This window comes from Carassius auratus, chromosome 48, assembly GCF_003368295.1.
Source record: "Carassius auratus strain Wakin chromosome 48, ASM336829v1, whole genome shotgun sequence".
Lineage (NCBI taxonomy): Eukaryota > Metazoa > Chordata > Actinopteri > Cypriniformes > Cyprinidae > Carassius > Carassius auratus.
This window is the reverse complement of record NC_039290.1, coordinates 747259-767767: the sequence shown is the minus strand read 5'-3', so window position 1 is coordinate 767767 and position 20509 is coordinate 747259. Positions and strand designations below refer to the sequence as shown.

Here is a 20509-nt window from a genome sequence, read left to right as displayed (position 1 = left end):
AGGGGTCTTTATTAACCCACTTGAGCTATCAGGGACACTTTTTATGATAGATGGATGTGCTTTATTTGATGTCTTATGGAGTATTGAAAAATAACACCCATTCACTGCCATTATACAGCTTGGAAGAGCCAGGGCATTTTATATAACTCCTATTGGATTTGTCTTGAGGGTGAGTAAATCATGGGGTAATTTATATTTTTTGGGTGGACTGTCTCTTTAAGGGTGTCGCGCATGCGCAGATCCTCGCTCCGCCGCTAGTGGTCGCTGTTACGCGCTCCGTTTTTGTCACAACAGCTGAAGGCACCATGGCTCCATTGCGCCGCTTCTGCTCACGTTTTTACCCAACCAACGCGCCTCTCGCACAAGCAACAGGCTCTAGAGGTGATTAATTACCAAACTCCGTCTTCCAAGTTGAGTGTTTCGACCACGAGTGTCTGCGATCGCGCCGCGTAACGCGGTCGATACGCACAAAGGCGGAGATTATGGAGTAAACGCGCGTCGCGCGGCCGCTAGACTCTCCACAATAATCAGAAATACACCGCTATGGCACTCTCGGTGATCCAGACGTGTCGTAGTCTGGCCCTGTCCACCTGGCTGCTGTCCTTCTGCTTCGTCCATCTGCTGTGTTTGGACTTCACGGTGGCGGAGAAGGAGGAGTGGTACACGGCGTTCGTCAACATCACGTACGTGGATCCGGACACGGCCGAGGTCCGCACCGAGAAGACGGAGTGCGGGCGTTACGGGGAGCACTCGCTCAAGCGCGAGGCCAGAGGCGTGCTGGCGATGCCCGTCGCGCCGCAGGACAAGAACGCGTGCGATCCCAACAGCAGATTCACGCCGCGCGGACACGGCGCGTGGATCGCGCTCATCAGCCGCGGAAACTGCACGTACAAAGAAAAAATCCGAAACGCCGTGGGAAAAAACGCGTCAGCTGTGGTCATATTCAACGTGGGATCCTCGAACCCCAATGAGACCGTCACCATGCCAGATACAGGTGATGCATGTCTGCATATGAGCGATTATGACACGCTGTGTGATTGCAAATCCATATTTGGTTATGAATGAATGAATGAATTATGCATTTATATGAATTATGCATTATATATTTATATGGATATGGAGTGATGGCAAATGCATGGCTGGCTGAATGTGATGCCCAATGCATGTGTGTTGTGATGCATGCATGCATTCATCATCTGTCACCTAGATATGCATCTTTGGTTATGTGTTATTGTAAGTCCATATACGGTTATGAGTGGTGGCTGGTGGTAAATGCATGTGTGGTTATGTGTGATGAGAAATGCATTATTGCATATGTCTGGCTGCATGCGAATGCATGTGTGGTTTATGTGTTTATTTATAGGTTGTTATAATGCATGCATTATATGCATATTAGGTTATGATTAATGGTGAATGGATATTGTACACGTTTGATTGTGATTTGCTAAATCTGTGATGGTTTAAAGAAATAGTTCACCCAAAGTTAACTCACCTTTAAGACCATTCACGATTAGGATGATTTTGATTGTTCATCAGATTTGGAGAAATCTAGCAATGCATCAGTGTCTCAGTAATAGATGCTCTGCAGTGAATGGGTGCCGTCAGAATGAGAGTCTAAACATCACAATAATCCACACTGTGCAGATTTCTCTCCTGATTCAGACCAGGCCACTTTTTCACTGGAGGAAGCGTTATTAAGGATTATGAGCTCGTGTTTTAGCTGGAAGCAACAGTCTGAAGTTAAAAACTTTAACAGTTTTTATCAGCTGTTTGCACTCTCGTTCTGACGGCACCCATTCACTGCAGTTCGTCCAGCTGTGTTTGTATGTTCTCTCACATCTGGAGTCGTGATGATAGTGTTGTGGTCAGCGCTCTGGTCACTCTGAGTGTCAGAAGTTTCATCTGACGCCTCTTATCTCTTTCTATCTCGCCGTGAAGTGTTGCAGAAATGCTGTTTGTTTAGTTCCTCTCTTTGTTCTGCTTCACTATCTGCATTTCCCTCTTGTGATGCTTTTCTTGTTAGCGTTAACTCTATCTTTGAACTCTGTGTTTCGTTTGGGCTGAGGAATTCTATGCCCTAATTTTTTTTTATTTAATATTTTCTGGATTCTGTTTTAAGGTTCACATACAATTTGAGTAATCTAAAAGCATGTTTCATTAAAAAATTATGATACTTATATAATTAAAAAACAAAGTTGAACAAAAATTGCATCTATGGCCCAATGAAATAATTTCTAGATATTTTTTCTGATTTAAATTTTCTTGATTACGTTTGAACGGTTAGTCTAAATCATAATAATCATAGAGAATGTATCATTTAATCATGAAAACTTATTCTGTTTAACAACAATGTATAAAAAAAAAAAACCTATGAAATCCTTTACATTTTTTTCCATTCTGTAACCCCCCCCCCATTTTATGTTTTTTGTCCCCAATTTAATAAAAACATTTCTAAATTTTTTCTCCTCTATTAACATTTTCTGGATTATATTTAAATGGTTGCATTAAATCCTAACAATCAGAAAGAATGCCTAATTAATTAAAATCATGAAACGTATTCAGTTTAACAAAAAAATAAATTAAAATTTTAACAAAGTTTACTTTTTTAAGCCCTATGAAATCCATTTTGATTTTTTCCCATTTTTATAATTTTTTTTTAATTCAGTTTTTTCTTCTCAAATAATTTTTCCCCAATTTATTTTATTTTAGTTTTTCCCAATTTTTTTGTCTCCTGATTAAATTTTTTAATTTTTTTCCCCCAAATTGCCCCCCCCATTTTATTATTTTGCGTGCGATCCCAACAGCAGATTCACGCCGAGCTGACACGCGCGGAATATTTTTTTCCAATTTTATTTTAGTTTTTTTCTCCAATTTCATTAAAAATTTTCAGTATAATATTTAAATGGTTAGATTAAAACTTAAAAATTAGAATTAAATTAAATTAATTAAAATCAGGAAACCACCATGAAAAATATTAAAAGTTTAACAAAGTTTAAATTTTTTAAGCCCTATGAAATCAATTTTATTTATTTATTTCCGTTTTTATAATTTTTTTTAATTCTGTAGTTTTTTCCTCAATTATTTTTTTAAAATTTTTTTCCAATGTAATTTTTTTTTCTCTATTTTTTTTTTTCCTGATTAAAATGTTCTGGATTATGGTTAAATGGTTAGATTAAATCATAAAAATCGGGAAATTTGCCTAATTAATTAAAATCATGAAACTTATTCAGTTTAACAAAAAATATTACAAGTTTCCCAAAGTTTACAGTTGACCAAAAAAAAACATTTTTCCCCCATGTAATTTTTTCCTGATTTAATCTAACTGTGTGTAGTTTAGCCACAGAGGAAGCTGAGCCTGTGGTTAACGGTGTCTCTGTGTTTCAGGCTCCGGTGACGTGGTGTCCATCATGATCCCCGAACCCAAGGGTCGTGAGCTGGTTCTTCTGATGGAGAGGAACATCACTGTTCTCATGCACATCACCATCGGGACACGCAACCTCCAGAAATACGTCAGCCGCACCTCTGTGGTCTTCGTCTCCATCTCCTTCATCATCCTCATGATCATCTCGCTGGCCTGGCTCGTCTTCTACTACATCCAGCGCTTCAGATACGCCAACGCCAGAGACCGCAACCAGGTACAAACCTGACAAACATCGTCTCGTGACACATTAACTGTGTTTCCAACCACTGTGTGTGTTAGACACATCATTTTGTTCACAATGTGTGTTTATGTGAAAATCTAATTGGGCTGATTGATTAATCTAAATAAAAAGTAAATCATGTAATGGGATTAAGACAACAGTAAATATTAATAATTTAATAAAAAGTAAAAAAAAATTCAATACTTTTTTTTATTGCTGTGAAATATTACATTATTAATATTTCTAATTTAGTTTTTATATAATACTATTTATATATTGAATTATTTGGTATTATTGTTTATAATAATAATAATAAAACAATACTTTAAATAGATTAATAATATTATATTTTTGTATTGTACAGTGAAATATTAGATACTTTAATTCTTTTTAAGAATTGTTATTATTATTATTATTATTATTATCATTGTTTATACAAAAACAATACAAATAAAATGATTATTAATTGTTTTATGATCTTTCACATATATAGAATTACATGTATAATAATAATAATTATTATTATTAATAATATACTTTTTCTTAATACTCAGTGGTTTATTGTACAGTGAAATATTACATTAATAATAATTTAACGTTTAGTAGTATTTATAGTTGTATTATAATTATTCATACAAAATAATACAATTAAATTTAATAGCAACATTGATTATAAAATTGCAACATCAACAAAAATATAAGTCAAATTGTGTAGTGCTACAAACAAGCACAGACACACACAAAAAGAGTTAAGCTTCAGCTGAGCTCTAACCACTTTCTTGGTGGTTTGCATGTTTGTGTGTGTTAGAACGCAACCCTAAAACATGATAACAGACCACAGGAAGTGACTTTTATCACAGAGAAACAACTGCAGAGCCTTTCATTACAGCTCTGTCATTAATTATTCTAACGAGAGACTGATGTCAAAGGAGAAATACGTTCATTAATCAGGTTCTGTTCTCTGATTGGTCACGTTCTGTTCTCTGATCGGTCACGTTCTATTCTGTTCTCTGATTGGTCACGTCCTGTTCTGTTCTCTGATTGGTCACGTCCTGTTCTGTTCTCTGATTGGTCACGTCCTGTTCTGTTCTCTGATTGGTCAAGTTCTGTTCTGTTCTCTGATTGGTCACGTTCTGTTCTATTCTGTTCTCTGATTGGTCAAGTTCTGTTCTGTTCTCTGATTGGTCACGTCCTGTTCTGTTCTCTGATTGGTCACGTCCTGTTCTGTTCTCTGATTGGTCACGTCCTGTTCTGTTCTCTGATTGGTCACTTCCGTTCTCTGATTGGTCACATTCTGTTCTCTGATTGATCAAGTTCAGTTCTGTTCTCTGATTGGTCACGTTCTGTTCTCTGATTGATCAAGTTCAGTTCTGTTCTCTGATTGGTCACGTCCTGTTCTGTTCTCTGATTGGTCACATTCTGTTCTCTGATTGATCAAGTTCAGTTCTGTTCTCTGATTGGTCACTTTCTGTTCTCTGATTGGTCACATTCTGTTCTCTTATTGATCAAGTTCAGTTCTGTTCTCTGATTGGTCACGTTCTGTTCTCTGATTGGTCACATTCTAGGGATGCACCGAAATTTCGGCCACCGAAAATTTTCGGCCGAAAATGGCCTTTTCGGTTTTCGGCCGATAGACTTTTATCACCGAAACAACACGGCCGAAATGTTGTGATGACGCAAACAGAAACCGCGACCTGCACGTGCATAGCGCAGACAACGAGCTCCACGCGACATTCACTTCACACCAGTGAGAACATTCTCTCTCTTCTTACTCCTTTATTCGCAGCACTAAAGCGTCTCTAACAAAGAGATTGAGACGGACCACGAAGTAAAAACAAAGAAAAGTACAGTCTTACAGAGTCTGTTAGCACACGTCTCACTGAGATCTTTTCAGATCCTCTGCACTTCATCGCGAATGTGCTTGATCCGCGTTATAAAGACCATTACTTGGATGCGGAAATAAGGCAGCGCGCACGAGAAATGATCCAGGCCGCGCTGGATGCAGAGAAGCGCCATGCGCAGGAGAAAAAAAAAGACTCATTTTTTTCTCATCTAGAAAAAAAAGACTGGTCTCTGCACCAGATGAGTGGCATGCACCCTCGTTGTCTGATATGTTCAGTGGAATTCTGCAAGAAAGTGCCTCAAATAATAATAATACGTTGGCTATTTTGTTCTTAGGCTACTATATACACACACACACACACACACACACAAACATATATACATACATAATATCAGATTGTAGCCATATTTATGCTAGATTTTCTGCTAGATTTCTGCTTTAATTTGATAAAAATGTTTATTTATGCCCTGGCCCTATTTAAATACACTCTCTCAAATATTTCTCAAATGTCAGGCAGATGACAAGCTCAACTGCTCAACAGCTAGATGGTTATCTGTCTGAAGTCCCCATCCCCAGAAGTGATAACAGTCTTGTCAACTGGAGAAGTAATGCACTTTCTAGTCCTACAGAGAACAATTTCAAATGCACTTCACCTAAATGCACTTTGTTTTTATGAGAGAACTGTTCATTTTAAAACCTTTCTGCAGCCAGTAGGCCAGTACATTATTATTAAATATACACATGAGTGGGATACATTTTTAGTTTGAATTTTATTTTATACTGTGCATTGTTGCAATGTGCTTAATAAATATTTGCATCATTTGTAATTATGTATTTTTAAGTTTTTTTTTTTTAAATAAGTTATGTAATTGTAATTATCTTTGAAACTTTAATATTTTTTTATGCAATTGCAATGTCTTAATTTTAGTAAAGTTAGTACACGGTCATAGCAATAAATGCAATGTTACTAATAATTGGCATAATTTCTTTCGGTGTTTCGGTTTCGGTTTTCGGCCTTGGTTTTCTCTTTTTCGGTTTTCGGTTTCGGCCAAGAATTTTCATTTCGGTGCATCCCTATTACATTCTGTTCTCTGATTGGTCAATATCTGTTCTGTTCTCTGATTGGTCACATTCTGTTCTCTGATTGGTCACATTCTGTTCTCTGGTCACATTCTGTTCTCTGATTGGTCACGTTCTGTTCTGTTCTCTGATTGGTCACATTCTGTTCTCTGATTGGTCACGATCTGTTCTGTTCTCTGATTGGTCACATTCTGTTCTCTGATTGGTCACATTCTGTTCTCTGATTGGTCACGATCTGTTCTGTTCTGTTCTCTGATGTTCAGAGGAGGCTGGGAGACGCCGCCAAAAAAGCCATCAGTCAGTTACAAGTGCGGAGCATCAGGAAAGGCGATCAGGTGAGCTAATAAACACTCAGTACTGCAGTCTTTACAGCAGTGAGACTCTTTGTTTTGTCTAATGATGTGTGTGTGTTTCTTTAGGAAACGGAGAGTGATTTCGATAACTGTGCCGTGTGTATCGAGGGCTATAAACCAAATGATGTGGTGAGAATCTTACCTTGCAGGTAAACACACACCTGACGGCACTTTTGATAAACTACTAACAAAATGTAGCCAACTACATTAATACAATGTTATTCCAATACTAGTACAGTAATATACATAAATAAATATATATATATATATATATATATATATATATATATATATATATATATATATATATATATATATATATATTATATATATATATATATATACATACATACATACATACATATACACATACATATATACACACACACATACACATTAATGCATGCACATACAATTAATTGCATACAAAATAAGTTTTCATTTGCATAATGTGTGTGTTTGTGTGTCTTCTGTGTATATTTATGTATACATAAATACACACACATACAGTATATATTTTGATAATATTTACATCTATATTTATATAATTTATATTTTTAAGATATATTAAATTAAAATTTTAATTTAATTTAAATATAAAATATATTTAAAATATAAACATAACCTGTTTTTTTAAATATATATATAAAATCTGTAAAATTGTGAAATATTTTTACAATTTAAAATATAATGTTTCAATGTGAATGTGTATTAAACTGTAATTTATTTCTGTGATGCTCCGCTGTATTTTCAGCATCATTCCTCCAGTCTTCAGTGTCACATGATCTTCAAAAATCATGAAAATATGATGATGAAAGAAACATTTCTGATTATTATCATCAATGCCGATTAATATTTTTGTGGAAAGCTTGATGCATTTTATTTTTCAGGAATCACAGATGAATAGAAAGTTCAGAGTAGCAGCATTTATTTGAATGGAAATCTGTTGTAACATTATGAATGTCTTCACTGTCACTTTTGATCAGCTGAATGTATCCTTGTGGATCAAATGCATTAGTTCTGAACTGATTGTTGTGCAGGTGTTTTAATATCAGTTCACTGAGAACAGCTCCACACTCTTCTCTCTCTGCTGCTCGCAGGCATCTGTTTCATAAGAGCTGCGTCGACCCGTGGCTGGTGGACCATCGCACCTGTCCCATGTGTAAAATGAACATCCTCAAAGCTCTCGGCCTCACGGTTGGTGATTCTCTGTTTGTGCACGTTCAGTCCTCCTCGAGCTGGAGCTTCAGACAGAATCAGTGTCAGGAAAATCGGATTAAATTAACTTTATTATTAATAATAATAATAAGAATAAAAATATCATGTAGTAATTATTAATAACAGTAATAAATTAATGCATGACATTATTTCCAGAAGATGCTTTATTTTAATTTCATTTTGTTCTTTCAACATTAATATTTAGATTTGTTTAAAAAAAAATCTGTTTTCATTTGAATTTTTAAAAACGCTTTAGTCGTTTTATAGCATTTTTACATTTTTATTTGTATTTGTCACAAATGTAGGTGTATTTATTTATTTTTTCCATTTGATTATTTATCTCATATATTTTCTATATATTTTCTTTTATTATTTTATTTAGTTCTTAAAACATCATTTTGTGCCTTAATGAGTGTATCTCATGTCAATTTTAATATACCAATATAATATTTTTTTTAATTACATTTATATAATTGAATATAAATTTTAGTTACTATAAATTTTAAAAAATATTTTTAATTATTTTTATATTTATACTGTTTCTATTTTGGAGAATTTTGTTATGATTTAAATTGTATATATATATATATATATATATATATATAGCTGTCATTTTAATACATTATTCCAGTTTTAGTTATGCTAATACATGGTCTTAGACTAAAAATGTATGCCTTGTTTTCATTTTAATTCAAGTTAAAGTTTTAGTACTTTTGTTGTGTTTTTATAACATATATGTGTGTGTGTTTAGTTTTTATTGATATATAATTAACTAAATGAATATAAAGTGTTGCCTTGCTAACTAGCTAATATACAATATGTTTAAACATTTAATATTTTATTTTCTAAATTTATTTTCAAGCTCTGAAAGTTAGTTTTATGTAGTTTAGTTTACTTTAAGCATGCTGAAGTCACTGAAATGCATGTCTCCTATCTTCACTATGGCTGGAGGGTAACTCTATGTTAATTCTATGTAATTCTGTTCGGTTTAGTCGAGTGCCGAGTGTCTGAATGAACTTCCTCTGGACTACGAGCTCGCCGTGGGGGGCGTGGCTCTCAACGCCATGGTGATGAGCGATGATGTCATGGCCGGTGATGTCGTCGGGGGGCGTGACCCCGGCGTGAGGATGGTGGGTCTCCCTCAGGTCCTCCTGGACTCTGAGCCGCTGTCCCAGGACACCTTGCCAACCGAACAGAGTGAGTCCTCTTCTGTCGTGCAAGGCATTGTGGGTAATCATTTACTGGTACATTTAAGCATTTAGTAGATGCTTTTATCAAAAGTGACTTACAGATAATTCATTATTATTAGCCCAACCAGCCTTGAGATTGAGAAGTACACTTCAGCGTACTTTTAAAATAGTATGCATTACAGAAAAAATGAGATTCATGTTTTTCACACTTCGTTGCATGTTAATTGCTATTAACTAAAAATGTATTATAGTTTAAATGTACGTTAAATTAACTTGGTGATCTTTCTATGTAATTTCAATAGTTTTTGAAATATGGATAATGTGTACTGATGAATATACTGACAAACATTTCTGGAAAACAAGATATATTTTAATGTCATTTCTCTTGAAACTTGCATATTTAAATGTAACAATTATTATAGTTAACTAAAACTAAAACAATCAAAAAACTTTTTTTGTAATTTTAAATACAGTAAATGTTAAATGAAATAAAATAAAATATTAAGAAAAAAATAAAATTAATTCTGCTAGTTCCCAAGGGAAAAAAATACATTCATTGTAACTTCACTACAAAAATAAATTATATATAAATATATATATAAATATAAATGTGTGTGTATAAACAAAAAAATTACTAAAACTTGAACAAATTATAATAAAAATAGAGAAAATAAAAATTATTTAATTAATTTAATAACACTCTCTAATTGATACTAAAATAACACTGATTTGTAAAAACAATTAAGTTGCAATTTAGTACATTGAAAAAATTATTAACTTTAAATATAATATTGAATAAAGCACATGTAATGCACAACAGAATATTTTTAGAACAATATTCTAAAATGTACTCTTTCAGTTCAACATTATGAAAAGTGTACTCATGAAAGTGGCCTTTTATTTCATTAATTTTAATCTGCAAGTACAACTTATTTTCACTGTGCTTGCTGTTTAGTAAGGACAGCATGTCGTGATGGATGTCATTATGGCTGTGTTTCCTCCACAGGTGAGTTACAGCTGATCGCCAGCAGCAGTTCAGAGGTGTCGCTTGTGATGGGGGCGGGGCATTCGGACATTGACACGCCCACTGATGACCCAAAGTGCTGATCTGGCCACGCCCACTCGTGCTCAAACGACGGGTTTAGAGTGTAACAAACACTGCCTGCCAAGTACATACTACAATCCACATCCAATGTTACATTCATTTCATCTTCCTTCCTTTCTCTCTGAAAAGCAGGGTAAAGTCTGTTCTCTCGCCCGCAGTGCACACTACAGTATGCACTTGAGCTAAAGCACTTGTTCGGTATCAGCAGACGATGGGTTCTGCTCGGCTCGACAATCTTCTCTTTCTTACCGTTTCACCATGTGTCTGTGATCCCAGCGGGAAGAACGTGTCAAAGACTATTTTGAATCTGATCAGAAGTGGTTTATTTTTCTATAGAGAAGCATTTGATGTGCTCAAGTTCTGCAGTATTTAAAAAAAAAAAAACAAGAGAGCGAGAGAGAGAGAGAGAGAGAGAGAGAGAGAATCTCAGTATTAGGAGTTTTGGGATTTGCCCGTCGCAGAAGATGCGTGTGACAGACGTCGTGCGGGACAAAACTGTGGGATTTCTGGGAAGTGCTCTTTGGGTTCTGTGGAGCAGGACATGTGATGTCATGCCACGTGACCTGTCCATGACATTTAAAGGGATAGTTTCCCAAAAATGAAAGGTTACTGACGGCGTCTTCACCCTCAGTACATCCCGAGATTTGAGAAGAAGAACACATTTGGAGAAATGTAGCATTGCTTCATTGTCTCAGCAATGGATGTGAATGGGTGCCGTCAGAATGAGAGTCCAAACAGCTGATAAAAACATCACAATAATCCACAGCTGTCCAGTCTATTGGTTAATATCTCAAATCCATCAAGACATTTTGTGAGACACAACCTGAGATGGATTTTTTTCAGTGTTATTATGGATTATGAACTTTTTTTTTTTTTTTTTTTTTTTTTTGTGGCAAGCAGAGGTCTGAAGTTAAAAACATCTTTAATGATGGATTTGTTTCTTACAAACATGCAGCTTTGATCTTTTGGTCAGCTTTTGGAGTGGTGTGGATTATTGTGATGTTTTTATCTGCTGTTTGGACTCTCATTCTGACGGCACCCATTCACTGCAGAGCATCCATTAATTAGACACTGATGCAATGCTACATTAATTTATCCAAATCTGATGAAGAAACAAACTCATTCTAATCTCGGATGATCTGAGGGTGAGTGAGATCTCAGCAAATGTTGGTTTTTGGGTGAACTGTTTCTTTAAAGGCATAGTTCACCTCATAAGTGTTCGTTCCGTTACTGTTTATTCACCCTCGGGTCGTTCCACATCTCTACTATTATTTATTATTTTCTGTACAACTCCAGAATCACTTGTGAAGTTTATTCAAACGGTTTCAGATGTTCTTTGTCAAATCAGACTCCTGGAATGACGTGAGAGTGAGTAAATGATTATTTTCAGGTGCACTGTTCCTTTAAATCTGTAACTCGCTCTTCCTGGTTTGACTGTATATTGTAAATAGAGAATAATTTTGTCCAGTTTTCTCCTGAATTGCTAAGTTTTCCATCATGCACTTTATGTATTTAGAGGTTGGATTTCGTTGTGAGATTCGAAGTTCGGTCACAAGTTTGTGTATGCGCACACACACACACACACACACACACATACACAGAGTCTAAGTAGAGGTTTGTTTCATTTCATGCTCAGTATTTTGCACGTGTTTCAGACTGTGCTTTGAATATTAATAAATTTTAATGTATTTTTTGGGGGGGCTAAACGTCATGCTCCTCATTTACACTGTGTTTTCTTCTCTTGACTATGATGATGTCACATGATTCCATCTCATTTAAATATTTAAATGCTTCCGGAAATTCCAAAAACAGTTGAATAAGAACATTCAGATCTTTATTCTGAACTCAGGACAGTGACAGTTGAAACAATTCCTGGATTTAAGTCCAAGGTTTTTCTGGATGTGGAGGATGTTGGATCCGGTTGAGGTGTCTTCTGCTTCATCTAAGGGACAAGACAATAGCTTCAAACTTCAGCAGAACATGTTTCTTACTTATTTGAATGCACAATTTATTGCATATATATATATATATATATATATAAAATACATACACACACATACATTTTAAGATGGTTTTAGATCGAGAGTTCAGTCATTAGTAAATCACCTTTTAGCTTCACTGCGAGCTTCTGCAAATTTGTGCCTGATCATAAAACTTGCCAAAGCATCTGCCACCTAAAGATAATATGATGATTTACTGCTCGAGAAACATTTCTGATTATTATCAATGTTGAAAACGGTTGTGGTATTGAATATTTTTGTGGAAAACTAATACATTTTATTTTTCATGACTCACGTATGAATAGAAAGTTCAAAAGAGCAGCATTTATTTGAAACAGAAATCCTTACGGTCACTTTTGATCAACTGAATGCATCCTTGCAATTTCTTAAAATAACAAGCGTTTGAATAGAAATGTGTGTATACTCTTACTTCATGCACTGCATGTCCACAAGGAGGCAGCACCTGCATCATGAATTTACCCACAGAAGACAGAAAAAAATTTAATTTCCATTATTGGGCACATAACGTGTTATTTTTTAATTTTAGTACTGGGCAAGTCACAGGTCACAGTCATTTGTGATTAAAGGATGAGGCATCTTTAAAATCATTTGTATAGATAGTTTCTGTCAGATTGAAGTGAGTTTTAAATGATTTCCTCATAGGATACAGTTATTGATCAGCCTCACCCTGCATCTGTCCAGTGGTCAGCTCTCTGTCCAGTCGATCAATGCCTGAACACAGGACACCTTTCACATTAAACGGACAGAACTGAGCAGATTTCATGTGTTTCGGGTGAGTGTCTGATGGTCCGTGTCTATGGCCTGCCAGCAGAAGGAGTTTGGGGACGTTGCAGGACAGGAAGAGGTTCGATGTCCCTCTGAACCAGCCGTCCCAGTATTTCTCTGCTTTAGACAGGTCGATTCTCCAGCGTTACACACTGCTCGGCTGAAACACACACACACACACACACAGGCTCGTGCACATTGATTACGCTCCGTTGTTTATCATGCACTGTTTGTTCAGTTGCACACGGAGGGGTCAGAGGTTAGAAAGTGTTAAATACGGGTGTGTGTGACCAGTAGCTGTATTTCAGGTGTTATGGAAGCCCATTCCGCCACATAAGAAACAATTCATGCTTTAATAAAACTTAATTATGAGATCAGTCATTGGAGACCGAAATATGAGATAAAAAGTCATATGACATAAAATTTTTACACTTATTTACCAAATCATAATAATGAGATAAGTTGCAACCACTGATCTATAATATAGATCTCGTTACGTATTTATGCCTTGCTGAAAATCCAGCTGTACATCACAGAAATAAATTACACTTTAACAGAGATTCACACAGAAAACAGCCGTTTTACATTAGAATAATATTTACTATTAAACTGTATTTTTTAATAAATAAATGCATTCTCAGAAACCTGAACATTCACTCCATCATCTTTTAATTTGATTAATATATTAGTAAATGTTGATATTACAATGCACTAAGATTAATAAAAAGTGTTTTAGAATTATTTATTTATATATCGCAAGTTCAAGCTGATTAAATATGTACAAATATGATTTTTTATAAATTTGGAAATTAACATTTTATGTGATTATTATTTTTTTGTTAGCTTATGTAATTAACTAATGGATCCTTAATGTAAAGTGTCACTCAAATATCTTTTTTACATTCATATTTTGTCATCTAGTTCTTCATTCCTAGTTCTGCAGATTCTAATTAAACACTCTTAAAGTGACTAATTAAGGGTTTATTTGTAACTTACAGACAGGTGTGTTGGATCTAAACACTGTAAGTGTGATTAATTGTCCAAACTCTGTTCAGAGCTGTTGTGTGTTAAAGAAAAGCAGGTGAAGTCTTACTTCTCGGTGTCGAAGCTTTCCTTCGGAAAACAATCTCAAAGTGTGCTCAGGTCTGCATCAGAAGTCAGAGATCTCTAGATTTCTCATCAATGATTCCAGGTGCTTTACATTCAACTTTATACTCTTACTGTATGACTACAGTGATTTACAGTGTGTATGAACTTTTGACTCATCTGTGTCTATTTGAAGGATTCATTTTAGGATAAAATATTCATATACATATATATCTATATATATTTGTCTGAGATACAACTATTTGAAAATCTGGAATCTGAGAGAGCAAAAAAATCTAAATACTGAGAAAATCATCTTTAAAATTGTTCAAATGAATTCTTAGCAATGCATATCACTAATCAAAAATTATGTTTTGATATATTTAAGGTAGGAAATTTACAAAATATATTCATGGAACACGATCTTTACTTAATAGCCTAATGATTTTTGGCATAAAATAAAAATCTATAATTTTGACACATACTACGGTGCCCGTAAAGTGACTTTGGTTTATCGTGGCCACGACATAATAACTCGTGGGAACGTGATAATATGTTGTGGCCACGAGATATTAATTTGTGGGAATGTCATATTAACTCGTGGGAACGTCATATTATGTCATGGCCACGAGATCATTTTGTCGAGGTAATGACATCCTTATGTTGTGGCCTCGAGATGCTATGTTGAGGGAACGACATGTTTTTCTCGTGGCCACGAGTTTAATGCGTAAACAAACCTGCGTGACCATAGCAACCAGGGATTATCAGAGATAAATAAATAAAATAAATAAATAAATGTATTTATTATCAGAGATGGATTCATTAATATTTTATTTTTTTAATTAAGAAATTATTATATTATTTATACATATAAAATGTGTGCATTTACATTATGACATTTTATGTAAATTTCGAGCATTTACAGTACGCTATTATTTACAAAAGTATTCAGAATGTTAAGTAAAGAGATCGAAATTGAAGCAAATAAAGAATTTAAACAAAATAAAAAAATAACCAATAATAATAGGCTAATAATAATAGTAATGTACACATATTACGGGGGAAAGACTATCAGTTAATGGACTAACAAGACTGTAGGCTGGATAAAATAAAGTTTTTATATTTTATTATGCACTTCATGTAATATTTATTTATGATAAACTTAATCTGAATGCTGACAATCGCATGTAATACAGCCTGGTAGCCAAAGCACATGATTAATATAATAATTACTTAATTCAAGATAAAATATTAATGAATCCATCTATGATAATCCCTGGTTGCTATGGTCACGCAGGTTTGTTTACGCATTAAACTCGTAGCCATGACATATTATCACGTTCCCACAAGTTATTATGTCGTGACCACGACAAAACTAAGTAAACCGAACATGTCGCCTTACGGGCACCGTAAAATACAATGATTTTTTGGCTATTGCTACAAATATATTCCAGAGACTTAAGACTGCTTTTGTGCTCCAGGGACACATATATACATACACACACACACACACATATATATATATATATGTGTGTATGATCATATTAATATAATGCACAGAGAGCACTATGTGAAGTCAATGCATGAAAGATGTTCATTATTCTTCATGAGTAATACAGAAATATATCTGCCGTTGGCTCCAGTGTTTTGAGAGTGATCCGTCTCACTTTACTAACCATCAGCTCAGGTGCTGCTGACACTCATTACTGCTTACTACACAACCAAAGCCCCCAACTGTACCATAAACAACTTTAATATGACAGATGATGTCGATTTAATCAGATCCACATTGTGAAGCTGCACACAAGCTAAATGACAACATGTTTATGGATTCGTAAGCTGATATTTAATCACTAAATTCAACATTTACTTTAAGCCAGGCTTAAGAGCATGAAATAATAATAATAATGCAATAACAATTACTGATCTTAAGATATAAATGTGAACAGAAAATGCACTGACAGCTGATAAGCTCTTCATCACGGCATCTGTTAGTGGCTGGGAAATATTAGGCAGCAAGTCAACATTTTGTCCTCAAAATTGATGTGTTAGAAGCAGAAAAATATATTTGAGCTGTGTTTGATATGTCCAAACTGTGAAGGCTCTAATCTACAAAAACTGAAGCAGCAAACTTTGCAAAATGTGTCACTGCTAAAACTTTTGGCCATGATAGTAGTGGAGTGCATGCGCTATAACTAATAAAATGCAGTTGCATTGACGTTTAACTACTGAGATATAATTACTTTAGAGCTGACAGAGCAAAGAAACCTGGCAATGAACAATTGCATCTCTTAAATGCCAGGTGATGTTTGGGAAAAATGAGATGCACATCAAAATAAATCAATACGTGACCTGTATTCCGCGCGCGCGTCATCCTCTGCTCGCGCGTCTGATGCAGAGCCGAGCGTCGTCATTTATTCAAGCATGAGAGGGAAAAAACAGCTCAGTTTCACATCGTCCTGCCAATTTCTGGGTCGATTTGGAAGGCTTTAAAACTACAGCTGTGAGTATGATTTAGCGTAATATTTAAATGTGTCGCGTTTGTGTGGTTTTTTAATAACGGGTCGTGTTTACTGATATGTCACGGTGTTTATGGGCGTCGCTGGTGCATGTGAAATAAAAACACTGAAATAAATAATAGCTTAGGAGAAGAATAAGATATCTTTATCAACAGCTGCTGGTCTGTTTTGGGGTTCTGGACGCTTCTTAAAATAATTGGTATTTTCTTTCTTTTTTCCAGCGGGGAAATTTCAGCTTTTAAGTATATTATTATTAGTAGTAGTATTATATTTTATTTATTTAATTGCTTTGGTTCTATTTTCATAAGTGGCACGTTTCAAACTGATTGCACGTGTAAAACAGCCATCTTTCAAAACTTGCTTTGTATTGATTACATTTGTATAACCATTATTTTTCTACAAATACCATGCTAAGTGTAGTAAAACCAAGGTTTAGATATAGCTTTTCATCCCACTCCACTATAGGAACCATGTTTTTATTTTTTATTTGATTTTTTTTTTAGTGAAAGTGTTGGTTTAAACACAGTCTTTAAACCAGTAATCAGAATCAGAATCAGAATCAGAATGAGCTTTATTGCCAGGTATGTACACATACGAGGAATTTGTTTTCGTGACAGAAGCTCCGCAGTACAACAGAATGACAGCGACAGAACATAAAACACATAATAAAGAATAAAAAATACAAATAAGTAGAGAGTGAATAACAATATACAAATGACAATTATGCATGTACTGTAACTGAACTGACATACATTTACATTTAGTCATTTAGCAGATGCTTTTATCTAAAGCGACTTATAAATTAAAACAATGGAAATCCATAAAATCCATAGTGCCCCTAATCCTGTCCGTCCAATGGCAATTAAAATGTTTGATCAATGAACACGTGACAATGAAAATTCAACACTAGCAGAAAAGCAGAAACACTTTTTTAAAAAGGTTTAACTAAATCTGCTGTTTTTCTCTTCACAGAGCTCCCATTGTCATCTCCATCAACTATAATCAGTTTTATGGAATCCCGACCTGCTTTCCTTCATCCTCCTGGAAATAATGAGCCCAAGGCATGCAGGGAGTCCAAGCCCTCAAGCCAACACAGAAAGAGAAACCTCTCTCCTGGAACCAGGACAAGACTTGGAGACTCTCATGGCATTGATGTAAAAGCTAAAGAACTGGAGAGATCCGCCTCCAGGGAATCCACCGGCCATATAAAAACACTAAAACACACTGCATTAGCCACCGTAGCCATTCCAGCCGCACATGCATCGAAAATACCCACCATGCACTCAACGACAACCAATCAGGTCACTGAGGGAATAGCTAACACACTTGCTATGACTAAACCAGGATTAAAACCACCAACCAAAATAGTTTCACCCGAAGTGGAGGTCTTAAGTTTATCCGATCAAACTGGACCCACTGGGCCAAAACTGAGCCATGAGAAAAAGCTGCAAGCGAGTGCGAAAACATTTCTTAAAAGCATGCAAAAAACTGCCTCAGCATCTCATATCATGGGCTCCACAGACTCCCAGCAAAAGATGCTTAAACCGCCCCAGCATGCATCTCTCAAAGTGGACATAACCGAGCGGAATAGAAGAGTTACAGGCAAAGAAGGACTGCTGTTGCCTTCTCCGAAAGATAAAATGATTGACACATTAGTGGAGAGCAAACTGCAACTGGGGACGGAAACAGCAATGGGGGAGCGTCCTCGGGGACGAGAGATAAAGAAAGGGAATGAGAGAGGAGGAGAGGAAAGAGAGGATGCTGTCCTTCAGGGACACGGTCTTAGAGGAAGTGATGTCATCAGGATTAACTCCAAAGGGTGGGAAGAAACGTTGTCTCCGTCGTCACACCGAGCAACAAACCCCTCTATCAAACAGCTAAGAGAGCAAGAAGATAAGACTGACGCATATGTCACGACCCAAGAGAGACACGCAGGAAAGAGTCAGAGTCTGTGGGAGAAGAAGGGAAGGGAGGAAGCAGAGAGAGAGGAGAGGAAGAGCGAAGCTGATACAATGGCGACTGAGGTCAGGAAGGATGCTATAATGAATGAAAAGGACTTGAAGGATGCGGGGACAATGACAGCTGAAGGTTTCCCAGGCGCCGAAACGAAGGATGTGGCCCTGCAGGCGGATCTGCAAGCAGTGTACGTTGACGTCGAGGTCCAGGCGGATGTGGAGGTCTACAGCAGATCCACAGACACGAGTCCAGTCCACGGTTCTCAACCCCACCAGTTTAACCCTGAGACTGACCTCAATCCTAAAGTTGGCCTGCACAATGAGCTCAACCCCGACAGGAGCTCAGACTCTGATTGGCTGCCACTGGACCCCAAATCAACAGGAGCCAAGCCTAGATTTCTAGGTCCACCTTTTTCTAAGTCTTCCAATAGCCAGAAATCTCTTCAACACATCTGTCAAATAGAGATTGAGCTTCGTAGCCAGTCTCCTCTAACTCTTGGTTCGGTTCCTCCTCAAGTAACCATCAGTGAATTTGACACAACCTGTCAAGTCTCGCCTGGGATGTCGGAGGACTCTGGGAGAACAGAAGAGGTGGAAGGAGAAAAGGAGGAGAGCGGTGCACCTCAGGAGATCATTTGGGATGAGCAGGGAATGACGTGGGAAGTCTATGGAGCGTCATTGGACATGGAGTCCCTGGGATTTGCCATCCAGAACCACCTGCAGAGCAAGATCCGAGAACACGAGCGGCGTATCGGCACGCTCCGGAAGTCCATATGCCTCTCCGAACAATCGTTCGGAAAGGACAGGACGGGAAAGAGAAAGAGGAGCATCTTCCGATCGCTGTTTGGCGGATCAAAGTGCTGCTCGAAACCCAAACAGGAAGTGGAAAAGTGACTCATTGTAATGTAAATGTGTTTTGTAGATAGTGCGACACTGGTGAAGGTATAGCAGACCTAAAAATGACAAAAAATATGTAGGCTTCTATTACTCGACTTAAGATCTAGACCATGTTCAGAAGCTTAAGGTCTTGGAATTATTTCTTGCCTATGGCCTTGTCTCATATCGCAAGCTTGTTGTGAACTTAAGGTCTCATTGCCTACGCTTGTTCTTGACTATGAAGTGCATGAGACTGTACTGTCTTCACTGTAGAGATGACACTTATGGTCAAACTGGTGCAGGTTTTGGAAGTCTGGAATGTTCTTAAATGTCTCTTAAAGGGATAGTACATTCGAAAATGAACATTCTATCATCATTTACTCACCTCGTGTCGTTTCAATCCTCGTAGTTTCTTCTATGAAGCCCAAAAGAAGAATGTGTACCAAAAAACAAAAAAACAAAAACAAAAGTCTATCGCATGCCCAAAATGACCCAAAAACATTTCTTAAAATAAACTAATAGAGTTTTGGATGAATATGATTCATTTAAAGGTGAACTATCCCTTTAAGACTCATTTCCTGCCCCATCAAACACCAACTCGTAGATGCTGTTTTGATTAAGTGTGTTCACACTGTTGGAGCGGAGGGGAAATTGTATCATTTAAATATTAAAATCGACGTGAATTGTTCATTATCATGTAATATTATTGAAAGATTCATGACACATTATTTTTGTACAGGCAAAGTTGTCTAGTGTCTTCACTCATGCACATACACACTTGACTCAATGTTAATATATTTATGGTAACATTTCAAAATTGTACTTTTTTAAAATGAAAAAAAATTAACTTTTGACTG

The 20509-nt window shown here is 36.2% G+C and overlaps 2 protein-coding genes and 1 long non-coding RNA gene across 3 annotated transcripts; 2 read left to right on the top strand and 1 right to left on the bottom strand.

The window, feature by feature from the left end:
* Window positions 1-267: 267 nt before the first annotated feature.
* Window positions 268-11331, top strand: LOC113065422 (RING finger protein 150). The gene is made up of 7 exons (XM_026236648.1): window positions 268-994; window positions 3385-3635; window positions 6828-6899; window positions 6984-7066; window positions 8018-8114; window positions 9128-9332; window positions 10332-11331. Exons 1-7 carry the CDS (start codon window positions 544-546, stop codon window positions 10430-10432), a joined length of 1260 nt encoding a protein of 419 aa, XP_026092433.1. The 5' UTR covers window positions 268-543; the 3' UTR covers window positions 10433-11331.
* A 101-nt stretch (window positions 11332-11432) lies between these two features.
* On the bottom strand, window positions 11433-13787 carry LOC113065421 (uncharacterized). The gene is made up of 4 exons (XR_003279020.1): window positions 13118-13787; window positions 12861-12893; window positions 12537-12604; window positions 11433-12372 (listed from the first exon to the last, which is right to left on the bottom strand). It is a non-coding gene; the product is annotated as an uncharacterized LOC113065421 (long non-coding RNA).
* Window positions 13788-16308: 2521 nt separating this feature from the next.
* LOC113065420 (G protein-regulated inducer of neurite outgrowth 1-like) lies at window positions 16309-20509 on the top strand. The gene is made up of 2 exons (XM_026236647.1): window positions 16309-16805; window positions 17794-20509. Exon 2 carries the CDS (start codon window positions 17832-17834, stop codon window positions 19668-19670), a length of 1839 nt encoding a protein of 612 aa, XP_026092432.1. The 5' UTR covers window positions 16309-16805; window positions 17794-17831; the 3' UTR covers window positions 19671-20509.

Bases quoted from the DNA above. Each gene is read 5' to 3' on its own strand.
- LOC113065420 (XM_026236647.1), top strand. From the start codon at position 17,832: ATGGAATCCCGACCTGCTTTCCTTCATCCTCCTGGAAATAATGAGCCC.
- LOC113065422 (XM_026236648.1), top strand. From the start codon at position 544: ATGGCACTCTCGGTGATCCAGACGTGTCGTAGTCTGGCCCTGTCCACC. The intron at 3,636-6,827 runs GTACAAACCTGA...TCTGATGTTCAG, and splicing joins ACGCCAGAGACCGCAACCAG to AGGAGGCTGGGAGACGCCGC. The intron at 8,115-9,127 runs GTTGGTGATTCT...TGTTCGGTTTAG, and splicing joins TCAAAGCTCTCGGCCTCACG to TCGAGTGCCGAGTGTCTGAA.